At 46.4% G+C, this 19,092-nt stretch overlaps 1 protein-coding gene across 1 annotated transcript in view; it reads left to right on the top strand.

The window, feature by feature from the left end:
• nalf1a (NALCN channel auxiliary factor 1a) overlaps nt 1-19,092 on the top strand; it is a 338,137-nt gene that overhangs the window by 294,015 nt on the left and 25,030 nt on the right. The window contains exon 2 of the mRNA XM_077246906.1: nt 9,897-10,068. Within this exon, the coding sequence (XP_077103021.1) occupies nt 9,897-10,068 (172 nt within the window). The remainder of the gene's footprint in view (nt 1-9,896; nt 10,069-19,092) is intronic.

Raw genomic sequence — 19,092 nt, 5'->3', positions numbered from 1 at the left:
GGTCTGACCCCAGACGCGGTGGTTGAGTTGCTCCTCCTGGCAGGAGTAGGTCATCGAGGCGGCGCGAGTCCAGGAGGAACAGGCAGGGTGTCAGGGAAGTAGCTCAGGCCAGACGTGGGTGTCCTGGCACGGGCAGAGGCAGATAAATGCCTCCTTCCCTGTGCACACCTTCCTCTTCCTCTTTCCCCCTCGTCCATAACATCTGGCCCATAGTGCCTGGCCACTGATGATAATCTATTCTGACGGTCGGCCTTAGGCATTTTGTTGTGTGACCAACCAAGATCAGCTACTGAGAACATCCCCTGTAGTAGTTGGCACTAGGTGCCCTCCTCAGGTTAGACGGACGTAGTTAGGTTGTTCCCCCAAAAAAATAATAATAATGATTTTTTAATGGGTTATTCGGCCTCCGGTCCCCTCCTGGTTAGGATGGGTTCCCCTTACGGTGTGGTGAGTCTATTACAGGGCCTTTGTCACTTTATTCACTGAGTTTTTTGGCAGCCAGATCTGAAGTCAGCTTGTTTTGTAGTGGTGATAAGCACAGGTAGCAGGTTCCCTTCCTGTGGGCTCAGAGGCGTGGTTAGGCTTCCTCTCACTTCAGAGAGTTATCTGCTGAGGCCTCCGCTCTCTAGAGCTCGACAGAATGTTTATTTTCCTGGGATGATGTTTTTACTCCCCTTGTTAGCGAAAAGAGAGTGTTTTTCGTTAGAGTGCTCCATCTCTTGGATAAGCGCAGTGTGAGCGTGTACTACACCTGGATCACTATGCAGAGTATGTCACCTCTGGTTGAGTTTTAGCAGGCCCTCACAAAGCTTGGGCCTCTGTACTCCCAGTAGGTAGGTAGGGTGACAGGCTTTCACAAGTGCAGACTCCATTACTCCCCTTAATGTTTAGGGTCGTCACAATACTCCTCCAGCTGCCGTATTTCTGAGAATACCCATAGGGCTGTTCTATAGCATGTGTCAGGCCTCCTCTCCTTCGAGAGTCATCCTGCTGAGGCTTCCAGGCTTACAGCATTTCAGGTGGAGCTTGAAGTGGCCCCTCTCTCTATGAGGAGGTGCTTTAGGCCCTTTGCTCCCTGAGCTCGTATGATTGTTAAGCTAGCTACTAAATATGTGTCAGACCTCCTCTCCTTTGAGAGTCATCCTGCTGAGGCCTCCATATTTTACAGTTATGCTGTGCTATCTGTTTCCAGCATGTGTCAGGCCTCCTCTCCTTCGAGAGTCATCCTGCTGAGGCTTCCATGCATACAGCATTTCAGGTGGAGCTTGAAGTGGCCCCTCTCTATCTGAAGAGGTGCTTTAGGCCCTTCGCTCTCTGAGCGCCGGTGATCATCGAGCTAGCTCTCCTAAAATTTGTGTATCTGTTTTTAGCATGTGTCAGGCCTCCTCTCCTTTGAGAGTAATCCTGCTGAGGCTTCCATGCATACAGCATTTCAGGTGGAGCTTGAAGTGGCCCCTCTCTATCTAAAGAGGTGCTTTAGTCCTTCGCTCCCTGAGCTCCGGTGATCGTCGAGCTAGCTCTCCTAAAATATGTGCCAGGCCTCCCCTCCTTTGAGTCATCCTCCTGTGGCTTCCATTTATAAAGTCTGGCTGTGTTGATCTGTTCCATAGAATGTGTCAGGCCTCCTCTCCTTCGAGAGTCATCCTGCTGAGGCTTCCAGGCATACAGCATTTCAGGTGGAGCTTGAAGTGGCCCCTCTCTATCTGAAGAGGTGCTTTAGGCCCTTCGCTCCCTGAGCTCTGATGATCGTCGAGCCCTCCTCTTCGTTGATATGTACAGCTGCTGAGTTGATTGGTTTTATAGCATGTGTCAGGCCTCCTCTCCTTTGAGAGTAATCCTGCTGAGGCCTCCATGCAAACACGTTTTCAAACGTAACCAGAGACGTTTTCAAACCAGCACACCTATGGGCGTGCGAATGCATTTGCTATTTAAACAACGTGGCACAGGACATGAAATGATAACTGTGTCGGGCTGAAACTAGCAAAAAACACTTGTGTTGCGCCTGGCGCTGCATTGCACCGATTGTATGATAGGGCCCTCTGTCACAGAAACAGCCACATCATCAGCCACACCCTCAGCACCAGATTCAATCAGATTTACAATCACCTGATTACTGATCAGCACCACCTGCACACAATCATCACAGTCACCATGAGCCTGCTCACCCTGCACATCTTTTTTTACTGTGAGCGATATGAGGAGCTCGACAGCTGGGGCTGCTCACGCCCAGCAGCCCCAGGGGGTAAGACACGGTGGGGGAGAAATTTTTTGAATGCCTGTGACTGTTTCTTAGCCTCCTGGAACCTATCGACGGCCGTGTTTACTGCATCGCTGAAGAGACCAGAAGGATCGACCGGGGCATCCAAGAGAAAAGAACAATCTTTTTTTTTATTTCGGCCAGATTTAGCAAAAGGTGCCTCTCAGTAGCTACCATGTCTGCCACCCAATTGCTCTGCCGGTCTCCTTGGAACCTTGGAACGGTTCTCGAACCTCATCGGGCCCCACTCCCTCTCTCCTGTCTATATCCCCCAGCAGATCAGCCTGGTATGCCTGAAGCACTGCCATAGTGTGAAGGCATGCTCCAGCCTGACCTGCTGCCGTATATGCTTTGCCCACTAAAGTAGATGTTGTCTTTAATGGCTTCGTGGGCAAAGCCGAGGCCTTCAGAGACGATGCTGGACCGGGTGACAGATAGCTCACGAGCGTCCGTTCAGTCTGGGGCATCGACTCATACCCATACTCTTTCAGCCCCTTTATTCCTGAATAAATATGTACTTGGCGACTGAAAACACGTGACGAGTATGTCACCTGAAATATTAGATGGTAAGAAACGCTCGTCTAATTTGCTTTTAGGACGAGCGTCTCTTTTCTCGGTTGGCCAGTCAAAATGTAATTTTTCAACAGCGCGAGTAATCACTTCCACCAGCTCCTCATATGCTGGGGAAAGAGGTGCCGAATCTCTTTCCCCCGTGTGTGTGCTTTCACTTTCAATGCCAAGCACGTCTAACTCCTCGGAGCTAGAACACTGAAGTATCGGGCTCTCTTCCCAGGCAGAAGGAACCGCAGCGCGGGCTTCTGACACCGGAGGGAGAGCACAGGATCCTCCAAATAAGGAGGGAGATAAGGTCCGGGGACCCATCTCCAACGCCTCTGAAGATCCTTTTGCGATCCCCAGGAATACATTCTCCGTGCTGCCTGGGCAACAGCGGGTCCTGCACCCTGAGGATCGCGAGCCTGGCCACTTTCCTCGAAAAGCGCCAGGCGGGAGCGGAGCACGCGAAGCGGAAGCATCTCGCAATGTTGGCAATCAGCCCCCTCGAAGGCTGATACCGCATAATCCAGTCCCAAACAAACTACACAAAGCTTGTGTGTGTCCGCAACCGTTAAATAATGCGGGTAGGGAGAAGCACAGAGCTTGTATAATTGTTTCGCCATCACTTTCCAATATATATGTACAACAGACAACAGTAAATATAACAGACAGAAGACACAGATCGCTTGCTGAGGCAACAGAAGCTAATGCCGGTTTGCACCGGATGCGCTTTTATCATATCCTGGTCATGACGTCACCCGCCCGTGACGATCATTCTTTCCATTGGACTAGTTGACATAGATGCTTCAGACGCTTTAACGCTGGGGGCGTTCCCAAAGCGTCGTTGACGCATCGCGAGTTCCCTCGAAAGGAAACTGGGTCGGGATTTCTGGGATAGTCTTAAAATGGTTCAGGTCATACTTAGGAGGGAGATGTTATTATGTGAGTATAGAAGACCATAAGTCTGAATGGACATCCATGACATGCAGAGTCCCTCGAGGCTCATTTATTGTGCCACTCAATTCAACCTGTATATGCTCCCACTGAGCCAAATAGTGAAAAATTTACAAATTGCTTTCCACAGCTATGCAGACGACACACAGATCTATTTAGCCCTATCACCTAACGATTACAGCCCCATTGACTCCCTGTGCTAATGCATTGATGAAGTAAACAGTTGGATGTGCCAAAACTTTCTTCAAATAAACAAAGACAAAACTGCGTTTTGAGCAAGTCATTGCGTTTGGAAACAAAGACGAAGTTCTCAAGGTGAACATATATCTTTACTCTAGGGGTCAAACAACTAAAAATCAAGTCAGGAATCTCGGTCTGATTCTGTAGTCAGACCTTAGTTTCAGTAGTCATGTCAAAGCAATACCTAAATCAGCATACTATCATCTCAAAAATATTGCAAGAATTAGATGCTTTGTTTCCAGTCAATACTTAGAGAAACTTGTGCATGCTTTCATCACCAGCAGGGTGGATTATTGTAATGGACTCCTCATTGGCCTTCCCAAAAAGACCACAAGACAGTTGCAGCTCATACAGAACGCTGCTTCCAGGATTCTGAGCAGAACCAGAAAATATGAACATATCACACCAGTCCTCATGTCTTTACACTGGCTCCCAGTTACATTTAGGATTGATTTTAAAGTATTATTACTGGTATATAAATCATTCAATGGCCTAAGACCTCAATACATTGCAGATATGCTCACTGAATATAAACCCAACGGATCACTCAGATCATTAGGATCACAGCTAGAAATACCAAGGTTTCACTCTAAGCATGGCAAGCCCACTTTTAGCTACTATGCCAGCCGCAGCTGGAACCACCTTCCAGAAGAGATCAGATGTGCTCCTACAGTAGTCACAGTCAAATCCAGAATCAAAAACACATCTGTTTAGCTGTGCATTTAATGAATGAGCACTGTGCCACTGTTCGTCCGATTGTTCGTACTGTATTTCACTTTCTTTTTTATTCCAAACTGTTTTAATTATTCTTATTTATTTTGATTATTCGAATCTTGTCTATGTAAAGCACTTTGAATTACCATTATGTATGAAATGTGCTATATAATAAACTTGCCTTGCCTAGTGGTGGGTTGGCTGGGACCACAAGCAGCTCTGTCTTTGCAAGGTTAAGTTGAAGGTGGTGGTCCTTCATCCAGCCAGAAATGTCTGTCAGGCAGGTTGAGATGTGAGCAGCTACCATCGGATCATCAGGCTGGAATGAGAGGTAGAGTGGTGTGTCATCAGTGTAGCAGTGATATGAAAAGCCATGTTTCTGAATCACAGATCCTAGTGATGTCATGTAGATGGAGAAGAGAAGTGGTCCAAGCACTGAACCCTGAGGCATCCCCAGTAGCTAGATGTTGGGTCTTAGACACCTCACCCCTCCACAACACACTAAAGGACCTACCTGAGAGGTAAGACTTAAACCATTGGAGTGTGGTTCCCGAGATGCCCTTCGTCTTTAGGATTGACAGAAGGATCTGGTGGTTAACTGTCAAAGACAGACCCAGCAGGATGAGAACTAAGGGTTTGGAAGCTGCTCTTGCCAGTCTCAGAGCTTAAATTACTGAGAGCAGGGCAGTCTCAGTTGAGTGTCCGCTTTTGAAACCAGACTGGTTGTTGTCCAAGAGGTTGTTCTGTGTAAGAAAGGAAGAGATCTGGTTGAAAACAACTTGTTCAAGTGTTTTCGCGACGAATGGAAGAAGGGATTCTGGTATGTATTTTTCCAGATGTGCTGGATTTAGAGTTGGTTTCTTAAGCAGTGGGGTTACCCGAGGCTTCTTAAATGCTGTGGGATGCTGTTAGAGTGAATAGGATCAAGCGGACAGGTAGTAGGGCGATTGGAAAGGAGAAGTTTGGAGACTTCTGTCTCTGAAAGCAGAGAGAAGGAGGGTAGAATGTGTGTGTTAGCTGGTAAGATGTGTGTGTTAGTTTGTGGTTTGGTAAATTGGCTGCTGATGGTGGTTGTTTTATTTATGAAGAATGTGGCAAAATCGTCAGCTGTTAGGGTTGATGAAGGAGGAGAAGGGTTGAGAAGAGAGGAGAAGGTTTTGAAAGCATGCGAGAGTCAGAAGAATTGTTAATTTTGTTGTGATAGTATGTCATTTTAGCAGTAGAGATATTAGCAGAGAAGGAAGAGAGGAGGGATTGATAAAGACCAAGATCAGTAGGATCTTTCGATTGGTGCCACTTCCTCTCTGCACCGCTGAATTTAAAGGGGTCATATAATGCCATTTTCATACAAGTTAATTTGATTCTTTAGGGTCTAAATGAAAAGTTTGTAATATACTTTAATTAAAAATTTTCAGTGTATATGCCTTTAAATGATAATGAGCTTCGCTCACTCCGCCCCTCTGTTCTGCGGGCGTTCATAACAGGGTTATGACCTTATGACCACACCGCACGTGGAGTGTTTCCTTGACAACAGTTGAGGGTATAGGAAAAAAATGGCAGCGGGAGTCTCTGAGGAGGACACATCTGTGCAACCGTATCAGTTTGAACCGGAGTCGGAACAAGATGACGGCCTGAAGAAGTTCGACAATTAAGGCTCGAACATGACGTTTCTGAATGGTTGGTTATTATATTGTCACTTTGATCTATCTTTGTGTACTGGCAGGGTAGAGTAACTTAGTGAGATGTACGAACGCTACGTGTTTACTGATGTAAGTTATACGTACTCAGTTTGTAATAACACAATAACCGTAACGCGTTGTTCATTATAAACGTGGGATTATGAATTATATCGAGAACGTCGTACATAGAAAACATGCCGTATGTACCCTGAGTGTAAAACTTAGGTTTACACTCATTCATTGAGAAGCAGGTTTTCAAAGATTAATATAAAGGTTAATAAAATTTTACACTTACTTTTTCTGGAGGTTCAGCAGGGAGACATGAATAGTTGGTAACGATTCTTTTTTCAGGAGCAGCTTCTTATCAAAATCAGCTTTATAAGTTACTTCCTTCGTTAATAAAGCAGTCTGGTGGGAAATGATTTGCGAATCGCGCAAACATGAAAGCATTGACGTTGCATGTGGGGAACATTCCCTTCAAAAACAAAACTCAGCCACTGTGTCTTCACAGGTTCGGATTTAGGAACATAAAAATTACTGCTGTGTTCGTTATTACACCCAAGAACAGAACACCACAATCGCTTAGTCGCCATTCTGCTCCAGCGTATCAACAATGACGGACTATGATGACTGACAGCTCGCTCAGGGCAGGGATCTGTTGAAACGCTGCTGTCAATCAACAATCGTGGGACGGGCGTCCGATTTAGTGACGTCACAAAATCGAACGGCTCAATTTGAGGCAGGGGAAAACATATAAGGAGATCAAAACAAAAACACTGGATAGATTTTTATCATTATATGATGGTTGTGTACAGGCACTGCCAACACACATTTCAGTACAATCAACTTGAAAAAGTGCATGTACCATTATATGACCCCTTTAAGACGATGTTCGCAGAGAACATCAGATAACCAGGGGGCAGAGGGTGTGGCGCGGGCTGGCCTGGAGGAAAGGGGGCAGAAGTTGTCCAAGCAGGATGTTAAAGTGGAGAAAAGAGTATCAGTTGCATTGTTAGTATCTAGTGTTGAGAGCTGATCAGGTGAAGGAAGTGTGGATGAGACCAAATAGGATAGACGAGAGGGTGAGAGTGAGCGTAGGTTTCGCCAAAAGGTGACCTGTGGAGTGTGTTTTGTGTTCTGAGACAGATTGAGGTTGAGAGTTAGGAGGAAGTGATCTGAGGTATGCAGCGGAGTGACCAGTGTATGGTCAGTCGAACAGCAGTGCGTGTAAATAAGGTTCAATTGGTTACCTGATTTGTGAGCAGCCGCAGTAGATACTCGTTTGAGGTCGAATGAGGCAAGCAGAGCATGGAAATCAGCAGCCTGAGTTGTTTTCTTGTTTTCTTGAAGTCTCCAAGAACTATGAGAAAAGTACCATCCTCCGGGAAGGATGAGAGTAGCACATCAAACTCCTCCAAGAAACTGCCAAGCTGACCTGGGGGACGATAAACAACTACAGAATGGATTTTAATAGGACTAGTGATGGTAATTGAATGCGATTTAAATGAGCTGTTGACACACAGAGCAGAGGTGGTAAAGAATCAAATATCCAATCGTTTGAAATGAGAAAACCAGATCCACCCCTTCCGATCAGGCGATAGGTGTGTGAGAAAGGGAAGTTAGTGGAGAGGGCAGCAGGTGTGGCAGTGTCCTCTAGTCTGATCCAGGTCTCAGTCAGGGCCAGTATGCTGAGACCTGAGAGAATATTTGACCTGAGGCAATGTTTTATACCGTTGGAGTTTGTATGTATCACCGCAGCTCTGAATTGAAATGTGGCGCTAAAAGCGCTAAAAGAGAGTGGCGCTAAAAGCTTAATGCTCCATTTTTAAATAATATACATCTACTGTACACTAAACCCTAAACTTACCTTGGAAATGTTGGTGGAATTGACTTTCAGTAGAGGGACATACATCTATCAGGTTTTATCAAAAATATCTTGATTTGCATTTTGAAAAATTTGGTAAGCGATTCATTTAAAACCACTCTAATTTTGTTCATGTAGACTGATCCAGTTCTCGCATTCATCTCACTGACTCAAATACCTGCTTATACAGTAGCTCACTGGATTACAGGACTTTCAGTGTATAATGACTTTTGAAAAAAAGATGGCCCAAAAGACTTGAAAGAACATATATATATATATATATATATATATATATATATATATATATATATATATATCTATCTATCTATCTATCTATATATCTATCTATCTATCTATCTATCTATCTATCTATCTATATATATATATCTATCTATCTATATATATATATATATATATATATATTCAATTTTAATGATGAAAGGATTTTCAACTTTTAATGTATGCTTTATCTTTCATGCATTTCATACATTGAGTTACATCCCATGTCACAGGAAGTTTCATTCCTAAACTCTTGAGTGTTTTGTGATTTATGATGTGACGTACAGTAATCCAAACATTTGTTTTTCACCTCCATCTGGCATGCAATGGGTCAGATGGGTCAGCAGCCCCCAATGGCATGTCATTTTTCTGTTATTCTATTACAGATGTCTTGTTTTTAAAGACGTTTTGAGAAGGGAGAGAGAGGGGAAGGGAGAATCCACTTAGAAACCAGCCTTCACAAATCAGACTCCAGTACTAGATTCTCTGACAGCCAGACAGTGCTAATAACGACCTGCTTTTCTATTCCTACTGTTCTCTTTACACACACACACACACACACACACACACACACACACACACACACACACACACACACACACACACACACACACACACACACACACACACACACACACACACACACACACACACACACACACACACCATTCATGGTTGCTCTGGCATCTTCCTTTAGCTTTCCTCAACAGCAGGCTGAGCTTTACACTATGTAGGGCACAGCAAATTAGCAAAGTCTATTCTAATAGTGCTGTGGAGTCCTCTGCCCACCCCTTGCACTGCCCACTGTGCTCCTTTGCTCTTAACCACTTCATATATAGCTTGATACTATCATTTTGTCACAGTAATGATGCAGTAGGTGTATTGGGTTAGATTATCAAAGATCATAAAGCAACAATGTTTTTATGAGGTCTGCATGACCTGGTTGTGCCTGTGTATGTCACTGAGGCAGTACAAGTAACTGAACTGTTGTGAAACTGATTAATGATGAATCTAGCAAACAGATCTGATGTGCAAACCTCCTATCTGCTGGTCACTGTGCGTACTGCACAACTAATTGATGGGGGTATTGGTGTAAGTCCTTTGCTATAATTTGTCACTGCATCATATATCAAACAAAAAATGACACTTGTTGTGGCACTGTGGTGACAATAATGCCAGTAACTCTAACAAGAGTGTGGTAAAAACTCTGGGATTGTAAATGTATTGTAGGGCTTTTACTGTATAAATAATGTGTAAAATCCAACCTACAGCATCATTGTTTGAAAAGTTGAATGGTTTACATTCATTCACTCACTTTGTTTATTTGTTTCTTTCTTGCTTGCTTTCTCTGCAGACTGTCTACAAGCCCTGGCTCTGTGCTCAGTATTTCCAGAGTCCTCAGTCAGGCTGCAGTCATAAGATTCCCTGTGAGCAGTACTGTCTTGAAGTCCAGCAGAGGTGTCCGTTCATATTGCCTGACAATGATGACCTTATACATGGTGGCACTCCCAGTTTTATATGTAGAGGTTGGTATACAAGTATTTGAGAACTCATTAGGCTACAATACAGCGGCAGCCAATCCAATCAATATTTTTGTTCGATTTTTATCATTGCACCATATGATATGTTATTATATTTAAGCGTTGTTATTATTGTTGATAATTCCATTTTTTTGTGCCAAGCAGAATTCTTGTTATGAGGAGCAAATAATACAAACAGAGGTTTATTAATGACAAAAACAGAAAACAAAACCCATGATGGGGCAAAACAAGACAGGATAGACTAGACTAGACTAAGACTCAGACAATAAACTAACAACTAAGACAGGAACAAACACTTCTCTTAGACAAGACTTCCAACAAGTAAATCACGGCTTGATTCACACAAAGTTTGTCACAACATCAAACAATGAACCGGCACAAGACAGCAAACACAAGGGGATTAAATAGGGAACCCTAATGACAAAGACAGGGGAAACTGACTAGACAATAATGACAAGACGAGGGTAACAAGGGGGCGGAGTTACATAACGAGACAACACAAGCACATGGTCCAAACAAAAGGCCATGTGCTTGTACACAAAACATGGGTCTGTCATGATCCAGCCTCAAGACTAGGGGAAAACAAGGACAAGAAGGCCGGATCATGACAGAACCCCCCACTTGTCAAGAGGACATCAGACGCGAGACAAGACTGACTGTGACATTGACACAAACCAACAAAACATGACAAATAACAGTAGTGGCAAACACGAAAACAAAACAGCAGGGTTTGGATGACAAATCAGAAATAATAAACACGGAAGGGGTGGCGGAGGAAACAAAGAGTTCATGGGGGAGAGTCCAGGGTGGATAGGTGGGCTGGGGGTCTTGGATATCTGGGACGAGGGCTGAGGACATGGAATCCGGGCAGACTTGGACACACGAGGAGAGGTCTTGGGGGAAACAGTCCGGGGCTTAGTGGTGACTGGGGCAACACACGGGGGTACTGCAGAAGGGGGCGCAGCAACAGATACCAACACAGAGGACACAGAAGGAAGCGAAACCGGAATCCGGCTGGGGAAACAGCAGGGAAAAGAGCAGGGCACGAGACAGGTGGGGTAGCAGGTGGCTCAGACTCTGGAGAGGTGTTGAATGTTGCAGACTCGGGAACAGCACCGACTGTGGCCGGCTTGGGTGCTGCGCTCTCAGCGGGTGGCGTGGGTACTGCGCTCTCAGCGGCTGGCTTGGATCGGTGCTCTGTGTAGCAGACTTGGGATCAGTGCTTACGGTAACTGGACTGGGAATGGTGCTCTCTGGAGCATCTGGAACAGGGACTGGGGACAAGGCAGGACTGACTGGGACATCTAGAATTCTGACAAGATGGGATAGATATTCAGACATAGTTCTGGCAGCGATGACGATTGGCATCTCCTGATGGGCCGATACGGACTGTATAACAGCCTTTGCAGTGGAATCGGCCGCTGCTTTGTCCTCAGCTGAAATGACTAAAGACTCAGAGACGAAATTCACAGTAATTGTCTCTGGAATGGATCTCTCCAAAGCCAACTGGGAAATTACGCTTTCTGCAGTAGGTTCAAAGAAAGTGTCTCCTGTTGCAAAGACAGGAACCGCGCTAATAGCAGCGGGGCCAGCAACAGCGCTTTTGACTTCAGCGGCGGGTTGGCGAGCAAACGCGGACTCAGGGGGAGGTAGAGATGGAGAACCAGAAGCTCCCTTCTTCCTCTTCTTCTTCCTGGGTCGTGGAGCGGAGATTGTGGCCAGACTGGGGACAGAAGAGGGAGGTGAAGCAGGTTCCGTTACAGGAACTGGGAAACTCACAGCAGGCGAGGAGGATTCCGGGCAGGAAGACTCTGATGCTAACTCCCACGACGGGTGCCTTCCACGCTTACCATGAAGATTGATGGACGTGGAAAGTGTCTCAGCGGTGGGACTGGCCTGGTTCCCCTGCGAAACAATGGCCAAAACACGACCCTCCGGGATCACAGGCAGACAGGCAGAGGGTGGAGATCCCGAGGAAGAAGTCTGAGGATCCTCCTGGGAGAAACGATCCCAGAGTCAGGCATAATTCTTCAGGATCCACTCACCCTGGGACGGGACTGGACAGTTGACCCTCTCTCCGTCGGTGGGAGCCGACAACCACCATTTTTCCGGTTGTAGCCGGAGCCGGGAGGACATGCTGTCTGCTGGGTTCTTTCTTGGCCGGTGCATTCTCTCATGTGTACAAAGTGCCTACTAATTCTTCTGTCTCTGTCATGTCTTAGTCCTGTCGTGTCGGGAGCTGTTTTTGATAAGAGATCTGAACTGTGCCAGAGAACGTCTCGGTTACGTATGTAACCCTCGTTCCCTTTCGTCCTGGGAACTCCGACGTGTCGTTGGGGGAGTTCCCTGACGAATTGGGATCCCTAATAAAACACCATGGTGCTGAAGCAGTTTCTTGAAATAAGTTGCGGGAGCTAGCACGGGAAACACACTGCTGTTCCGCAAGACCCGCACAGTGGATATTGGATAACACTGGGAAAGCGTTCCCTCAAGCTCAGAGGAGGAACGCTGCGTAAGCCCCATCCTGATGGAGGAAGGCCAGGAATACACATATGTACTAACCCAGTGGGCTAGTGAAACATATGGCAGTCCCTGAGGTGGTCCCAATCCAAGGGAAGTGGGAGCGTACTCAACAGGGACGACGAATGAGTCCGTCAAGGGAAAGACACGGCTGAACTGCACGTGGCATGATGGGTCACAGTAGAGACCACTGGAGCACCCAGTCTACTAACAACTCCTTACTAGAGGTAGCTGACCTGTCACCGGGCGGTCCACCACGCCCAGCACCGGAAGGGTGAAGGAGGAACTCACGAGGCTAACCAACGTAGGGCGCCAACGGAGCAAAGAATGCACGTATCCGCTGTTCGAGGCGGAGTGGCGTAGCAAGCCGACACAACCTATTCCCTCAACCCACTGGCCGTAGCCAGAACTCGGGAGGAGACCGGTTCCACATGAAGGCTATAGAACCTAGCGAACGTTTTAGGTGTCGCCCAGCCCACAGCTCTACAAGTGTCTGACAGCGAGGCACCTTGAGCCAAAGCCCAGAAAGCGGCAACACCTCTAGTGGAGTGAGCGCGCAACCTGGGAGGACAAGGCTCACCCAGAGACTTATATGCTCGGGTGATAGCATCCACTAACCAGTGGGCTAACCTCTGCTTGGAGACGGCCTTCCCCTTCTGCTGGCCTCCGTAACAGACAAAGAGCTGATCTGAGGTTCTGAAGCTTTGCGTTCTGTCAATATAAACCCGCAGGGCGCGGACGGGACAGAGAAAAGCCAGGGCTGGGTCTGCCTTCTCCTGGGGCAGCGCTTGCAGGTTCACTATCTGGTCCACGAAGGGAGTGGTAGGAACCTTGGGCACATATCCGAGCCGGGGTCTCAACACTACGTGAGAAAGGCCCGGCCCGAACTCTAGGCACGATTCGTCGACCGAAAAAGCCTGCAGATCCCCAACCCTCTTGAAGGAGGCCAATGCTAACAGGAGCGCTGTCTTAATGGACAGGATATTAAGCTCTACTGTCAGCAAAGGCTCAAAGGGGGGACTTTGAAGAGCTCTAAGTACCAGAGCTAGGTCCCAAGAGGGTACAGAGTGCGAAACACGAGGTGGATTTAACCTCCTGGCACCCTTAAGGAATCTGATGACCAGGTCGTGCTTCCTCAGGGACTTACCTTCCACTGCATCGTGATGCGTGGCTATTGCGGCGACATACACTTTGAGGGTGGACGGGGACAGCCTCCGCTCCAACCCATCCTGCAGGAAGGAAAGCACGACACCGATCGGGCAAGTCCGGGGGTCCTCCTGACAGGAGGAACACCAAACGACGAACAGGTTCCACTTCAACGCATAGAGGCGCCTCGTAGAGGGGGCTCTAGTGGAAGTGATGGTGTCTACCACTGCCTGTGGTAGACCACCTAGAACCTCCGCGTCCCGTCCAGGGACCAGACATGGAGTTTCCAGAGGTCTGGACGCGGGTGCCATAGAGTGCCCCGTCTCTGAGAAAGAAGGTCCTTCCTCAGAGGAATCGGCCAAGGAGGGGCTGTCGCGAGGAGCATGAGTTCCGTGAACCAAGTCCTGGTGGGCCAATACGGCAGGGGATTCTCCTGGCAGGGGAGGCAATCGCGAGAGCTCGTCTGCCAAACGGTTGAGCTCCTCTGGAATGTGAACGGCACGAAGCAACCTCAGATCCTTCTGACTCCATAGGAGGAGGTGGGAGGCGAGTCGCGACATGCGACGGGAGCGTAGACCACCTTGATGGTTGATATACGCAACGGTCGCAGTGCTGTCCGTACGGACCATTACGTACCTGTTTCTGAAAAACCCCTTGAGGCGACGCATGGCTAGACGTACTTCTTGCAACTCTAGGCAGCTGATGTGCCAATACAGTTGAGGCCCCGTCCACAGACCTGAAACTGCATGCCCTTTGTACGTGGCCCCCCACCCAGTGGCAGAGGCATCCGTGAAAACCACAGCATGCCTGGACACCTGGACTAGGGGCACTCCGGCCCGTAGAAACGCAGGATCTGACCACGGGGAGAAGGTTTGGCGACAGTGCAGGGTCACTTTGACCCGGAACGTGCCGCTGTGCCACGCCCACCTCGGGACTCGATCGTGAAGCCAGCGCTGAAGTGGTCTCATATGTAACAGGCCGAGCGCCGTTACTGAGGCTGCCATATGCCCCAGGAGCCTCTGAAATTGTTTCAGTGGAACCGCTGTCCTGCCTCGAAAGGACCTGAGGCAGGTGAGCACTGACTGGACGCGTTCCTCCGTGAGGCACGCAGTCTGGGCGACCGAGTCCAGCTCCATACCTCCAGCTGAGGTGCCGGAGCACCATGTCCCTGTGATCGCACAACACATCTCGCGAGTGAGCTAGAATGATCCAGTCGTCGAGATAGTTGAGAATGCGAACGCCTTGTTCTCTCATGGGAAAAATGGCCGCCTCCGCGACTTTCGTGAAGACACTGTCGCCTCGACAGGGCCAGTCCGAAGGGTAGGACCTTGTACTGATACGCTCGACCGTCGAAAGCAAACCGAAGAAAAGGTCTGTGTCGAGGGAGAATCGAGACGTGAAAGTACGCGTCCTTCAGGTCGATCGCTGCAAACCAATCCTGGGGACGGATGCACTCGAAAATGCGCTTCTGCGTAAGCATTTTGAACGGGAGTTTGTGCAGGGCCCGATTTAAAACACGCAGGTCCAGGATTGGCCGTAACCCACCGCCTTTCTTGGGTACAATGAAGTAGGGGCTGTAAAACCCAGACCTCATCTCGGCAGGAGGGACCGGCTCGATCGCGTCCTTCGCCAGCAGGACATCGATCTCTTTCCTAAAGACAGGGGCATCCACCGACCGCACACGGGTGAAGTGGACGCCCCTGGACTTGGGAGGCCGGCGTGCAAACTGAATAGCATAGCCGAACCGGACGGTGCGGATGCGCCATCGGGACGGACCCGGAAGCGCTAGCCAGGCTTCCAGATAGCGTCCCAATGAACCCACCTGAACCACCGGCGTACCCGCGGAGGGGCAGCGAGGTGGAAGACAGGGACCCGGCTCCGGTGGCGTTGTAGCGGCCGAGAGCGGGGTCAGGGTGCGCCTGAAACCAACCTGCTTCCACCGAGGGGCAGACGGCAGAGAAGGCCCGTGGGCGTTCTGCTGCGGACTGCCCGGTGGCGAGGGAAGGGGGAGAGACGAGGAACGAGGCCCTGACTCCTCGTATGCTGGTCTCTGCGCCTCCGGGTCCAGCCGCAGACCGGAGTGACGCAGCTGGGGCTACCGCTGAATTTCAGCAGAATTTTTAAGGGAGCGTAGGCTACTTTGCGCGCATTCAGTCATGCCAAACCATGCACGCAATCTGCTTGCTTTTATGTTATAACAGTGGTTTGTGTGTTAATGCTTTAATAACACAAAATATGATGGTGACACGTAGGCTAACTTGAAAATATTTAGAGGTGCAGAACAGAGGATGAGGAGGAGAAAGTAACATAGAAAGTGGTTGAGAACGTCAGTTATAACGACCCACGTATTAAAATGGTCGGGTTTAAATCGGGCTCATAATTATAGTTAATGTGTCGGGACAAGCTCGGACACAACGTGCATGGGCTCGGGTAGGGTCGGCCTTGATTTTTTGGGCCCGATCTAAGCTCAAAGTTGAGCACGGACACTCCAATGTTTGGGTAAGATGATGACACACACAACTGGATGTTAGCTAGCTGGGCAAGTTCAGCATCACTGAAGATTAAACATTAAAAATAGCACTCATATTCATGAATGAATGTGTATTATATTATTAGCTTGCTAATCGCTATTAAAGCTAATTATTAATTAGCCATCGTAGTAAACTTGCATGAGTGCTATTTTTTAATGTTTAATCTTCAGTGCTGCTGAACTTGCTCAGCCAGCTACCCATCGAGTTGTGTGTGTGTGTCATCATCTTACCCAAACATTGGAGTGTCCGTGCTCAACTAAGGCAGAGACGGCATCTATCTAGGTGAACCGAACGCGAACAATGTTGTAATGATTCAGTTCGACTCCCAAGACAAGACGATGCTCACCCGACTGGCCAATAGGAACGTTCCAATAGGAAAAAAAGATCGTGGCCCCGCCCATGACACAATTTTCACTGCTAAAGCAAAATCCTGACACAAGAGCAAAAAAAATTGCATCGAGAGCAAAGAAAAGCGTTTTGAGAGAAACACTTTTTTTTGAGAAAATGTTTTCACACTGATAGCAAACTATATTTATATATCAAAGTATTTTGAGAGAGATTTTTTTCTCAGAAATAATTTTAAAAATTTAAAATTTATAGTTTTTTTATGTTCTATGAGAAAATACTTTCTCTCAATAGTTTTTTTATGTTCTATGAGAAAATACTTTCTCTCAAAACTTTTTTTAGTCTCAAATATATATATTTTTTTGCTATTTGTATGAAAACTTTTTCTCTCAAATATTCTTTTTTCTCTCATGAAATGCTTTTTTGCTATCAGTGTGATAACTTTTTCTCTTAAACTTTTTTTTGTCTCTCAGATCATTTATTTTCTCGCATGTATTAAAGACACATTTCTAGCTCCATACTGTGCAGAGCTCTGCTTCCACTGTTTTCATTCACTAAACAACGGAAGCAGAACAGTAAAATATATATGCACAGCGAAACATGCTTGCATGAGAAAATAAAGCGCGGGACGTGCTCGCGCTGCCGGACCTGAAGCGCGCGCACACGCCTTTCACACATCATGCATACAGTCGGCAACGCGTCATAGTTGGGGGGCGTGGTCGGCGTGGGGGAAAACACCGCGAACATCATGTGTATTTGAATGACAAAATGTCTTATTGCGAAGCATTGACGCCTGCCGACCGGCAACGATATATTGCTAAATTAACTGCAATAGGGTACGGTTGCCCATATTTAATTAAAAACTGGGTCAATGACCCGACCAAATGGCCGGAGGTGTCGTTTCCAGACATATTTTGCTAGCTGGTTGAATCTCCAGGTAAGCTACCGGTAATAGCCTATAACTCAATCATACGTTGCATACTCTAACTCCATAAAACCTTGTCACTTACCAATTGTACGTATGCTTCACTCCAAACTATTAATCATTTTGTAAAACGGTGATCAGTAGTACGAGGTTGCAGAGGGACTGTGCTGACAGCGATCCTAACTCACAGACTGCAGTCTGTATTGAGTGTAGACCGGAGCGATTGGCCTATCAAGCGATCCTTGATAACGCTAATGTGAATGAGACATCCCTTATGAAAAACAACTACAGGAATCTTGTAATATTTTAGGACAAAATAAATATTATAGTAATCCTATAGGAATACTATAACGTTAGTATTTTGGGACATACTATAGAAGTACTATAGAGGTATTACAGAACATCACAGAAGTATTACACTACTATTTATTGCTTGTAGCCATTTTGTCCTCCTTTCCGGTTCTGTGTGTTTATTAGGAAGGATGTAGAACTTCAATTCATAATTTGTTTGTTTATTGGCGGTACAGAAAACGACACAGCACCTCTTCGGCATGATTGTCGCGTGTATTTTAATGAGCGCCAAGGCAATGTTTTCCCCCACGGGCTAAATTCACATCACGTGATGGGGAGTTCCCGGGGGCGTTCCCAGACCAACCGACTGTATCTATGCGATCGCGACTTCAGTTCTCTTTCGTGGATTATTTGGATTGAAAAATCAAAATTCAAGGTAAAAATGTACGTCCTGGCAAGTATTCACGTAAACACAGTCGGGTATGTCTTTATTGAATGTAAACCGTTTGTAAAAATAAATCGTATGTGTTCCATTGGGTAGCCTAGGTCCAGGTCTTAAAGGGCCGGACCAGCAGCCTAATATTCTGTGTAATTAATGTGTAATGAAACAACAGAAAATAGACAATCACCCAATGCTTGACTGAATAAATGTATCTATGTATTAAGAATCAGTCTATAGTTAATTTATAGAGTGAAGACTTTATTTTTTTTCAGCTACAGTACTAGATCTATTTAACAGTAGCATTCAAAAAAGAAATGAAGCACTGTTTATTTTATTTGTCTCTTATAGTATTTGTCATATTGTTTGTAATTTGCTTTTTGCTTTTTTTTAATAACAAAGATACATTTAAATTAAATATCTGTAGGCAATTGTAATTATAAAATTACATTTAAAAAATATTAAGATATAAGATTTTGGTCATCCCAACCTGTTCAGAATTGTGAAAGGTTAGCAAATGTTAACATGATGGATAATAATGACAAAAGAATGTTGCAAACATCTTTGTAAGAACGTACACACTGGCACTGACACTGGAGGGAATGGTCAAAAAGCAGGGAAGGAACAAAGTTTTTTTTTTAAATTAATTTATAAAACAATGAATTGTAAGTTCTGTCATATTTTTCAGTTACTTTTACTGTTTTCGTTTTTTTTTTTTCCATGGTATTGAGGTATTTTAGTCTGGTATAGTATCGAAGTCATAATTTTGGTATCTTGACAACACTAGTGTGTTATATGATTAGAATGCTGTC

The sequence above is a fragment of the Siphateles boraxobius genome, unplaced genomic scaffold (genome assembly GCF_051911475.1).
Source record: "Siphateles boraxobius isolate OS27281-9 unplaced genomic scaffold, OSU_SipBor_1 29, whole genome shotgun sequence".
NCBI lineage: Eukaryota > Metazoa > Chordata > Actinopteri > Cypriniformes > Leuciscidae > Siphateles > Siphateles boraxobius.
Note: the sequence above shows the minus strand (reverse complement) of the source record. Positions and strands in the feature narration are given on the sequence as shown.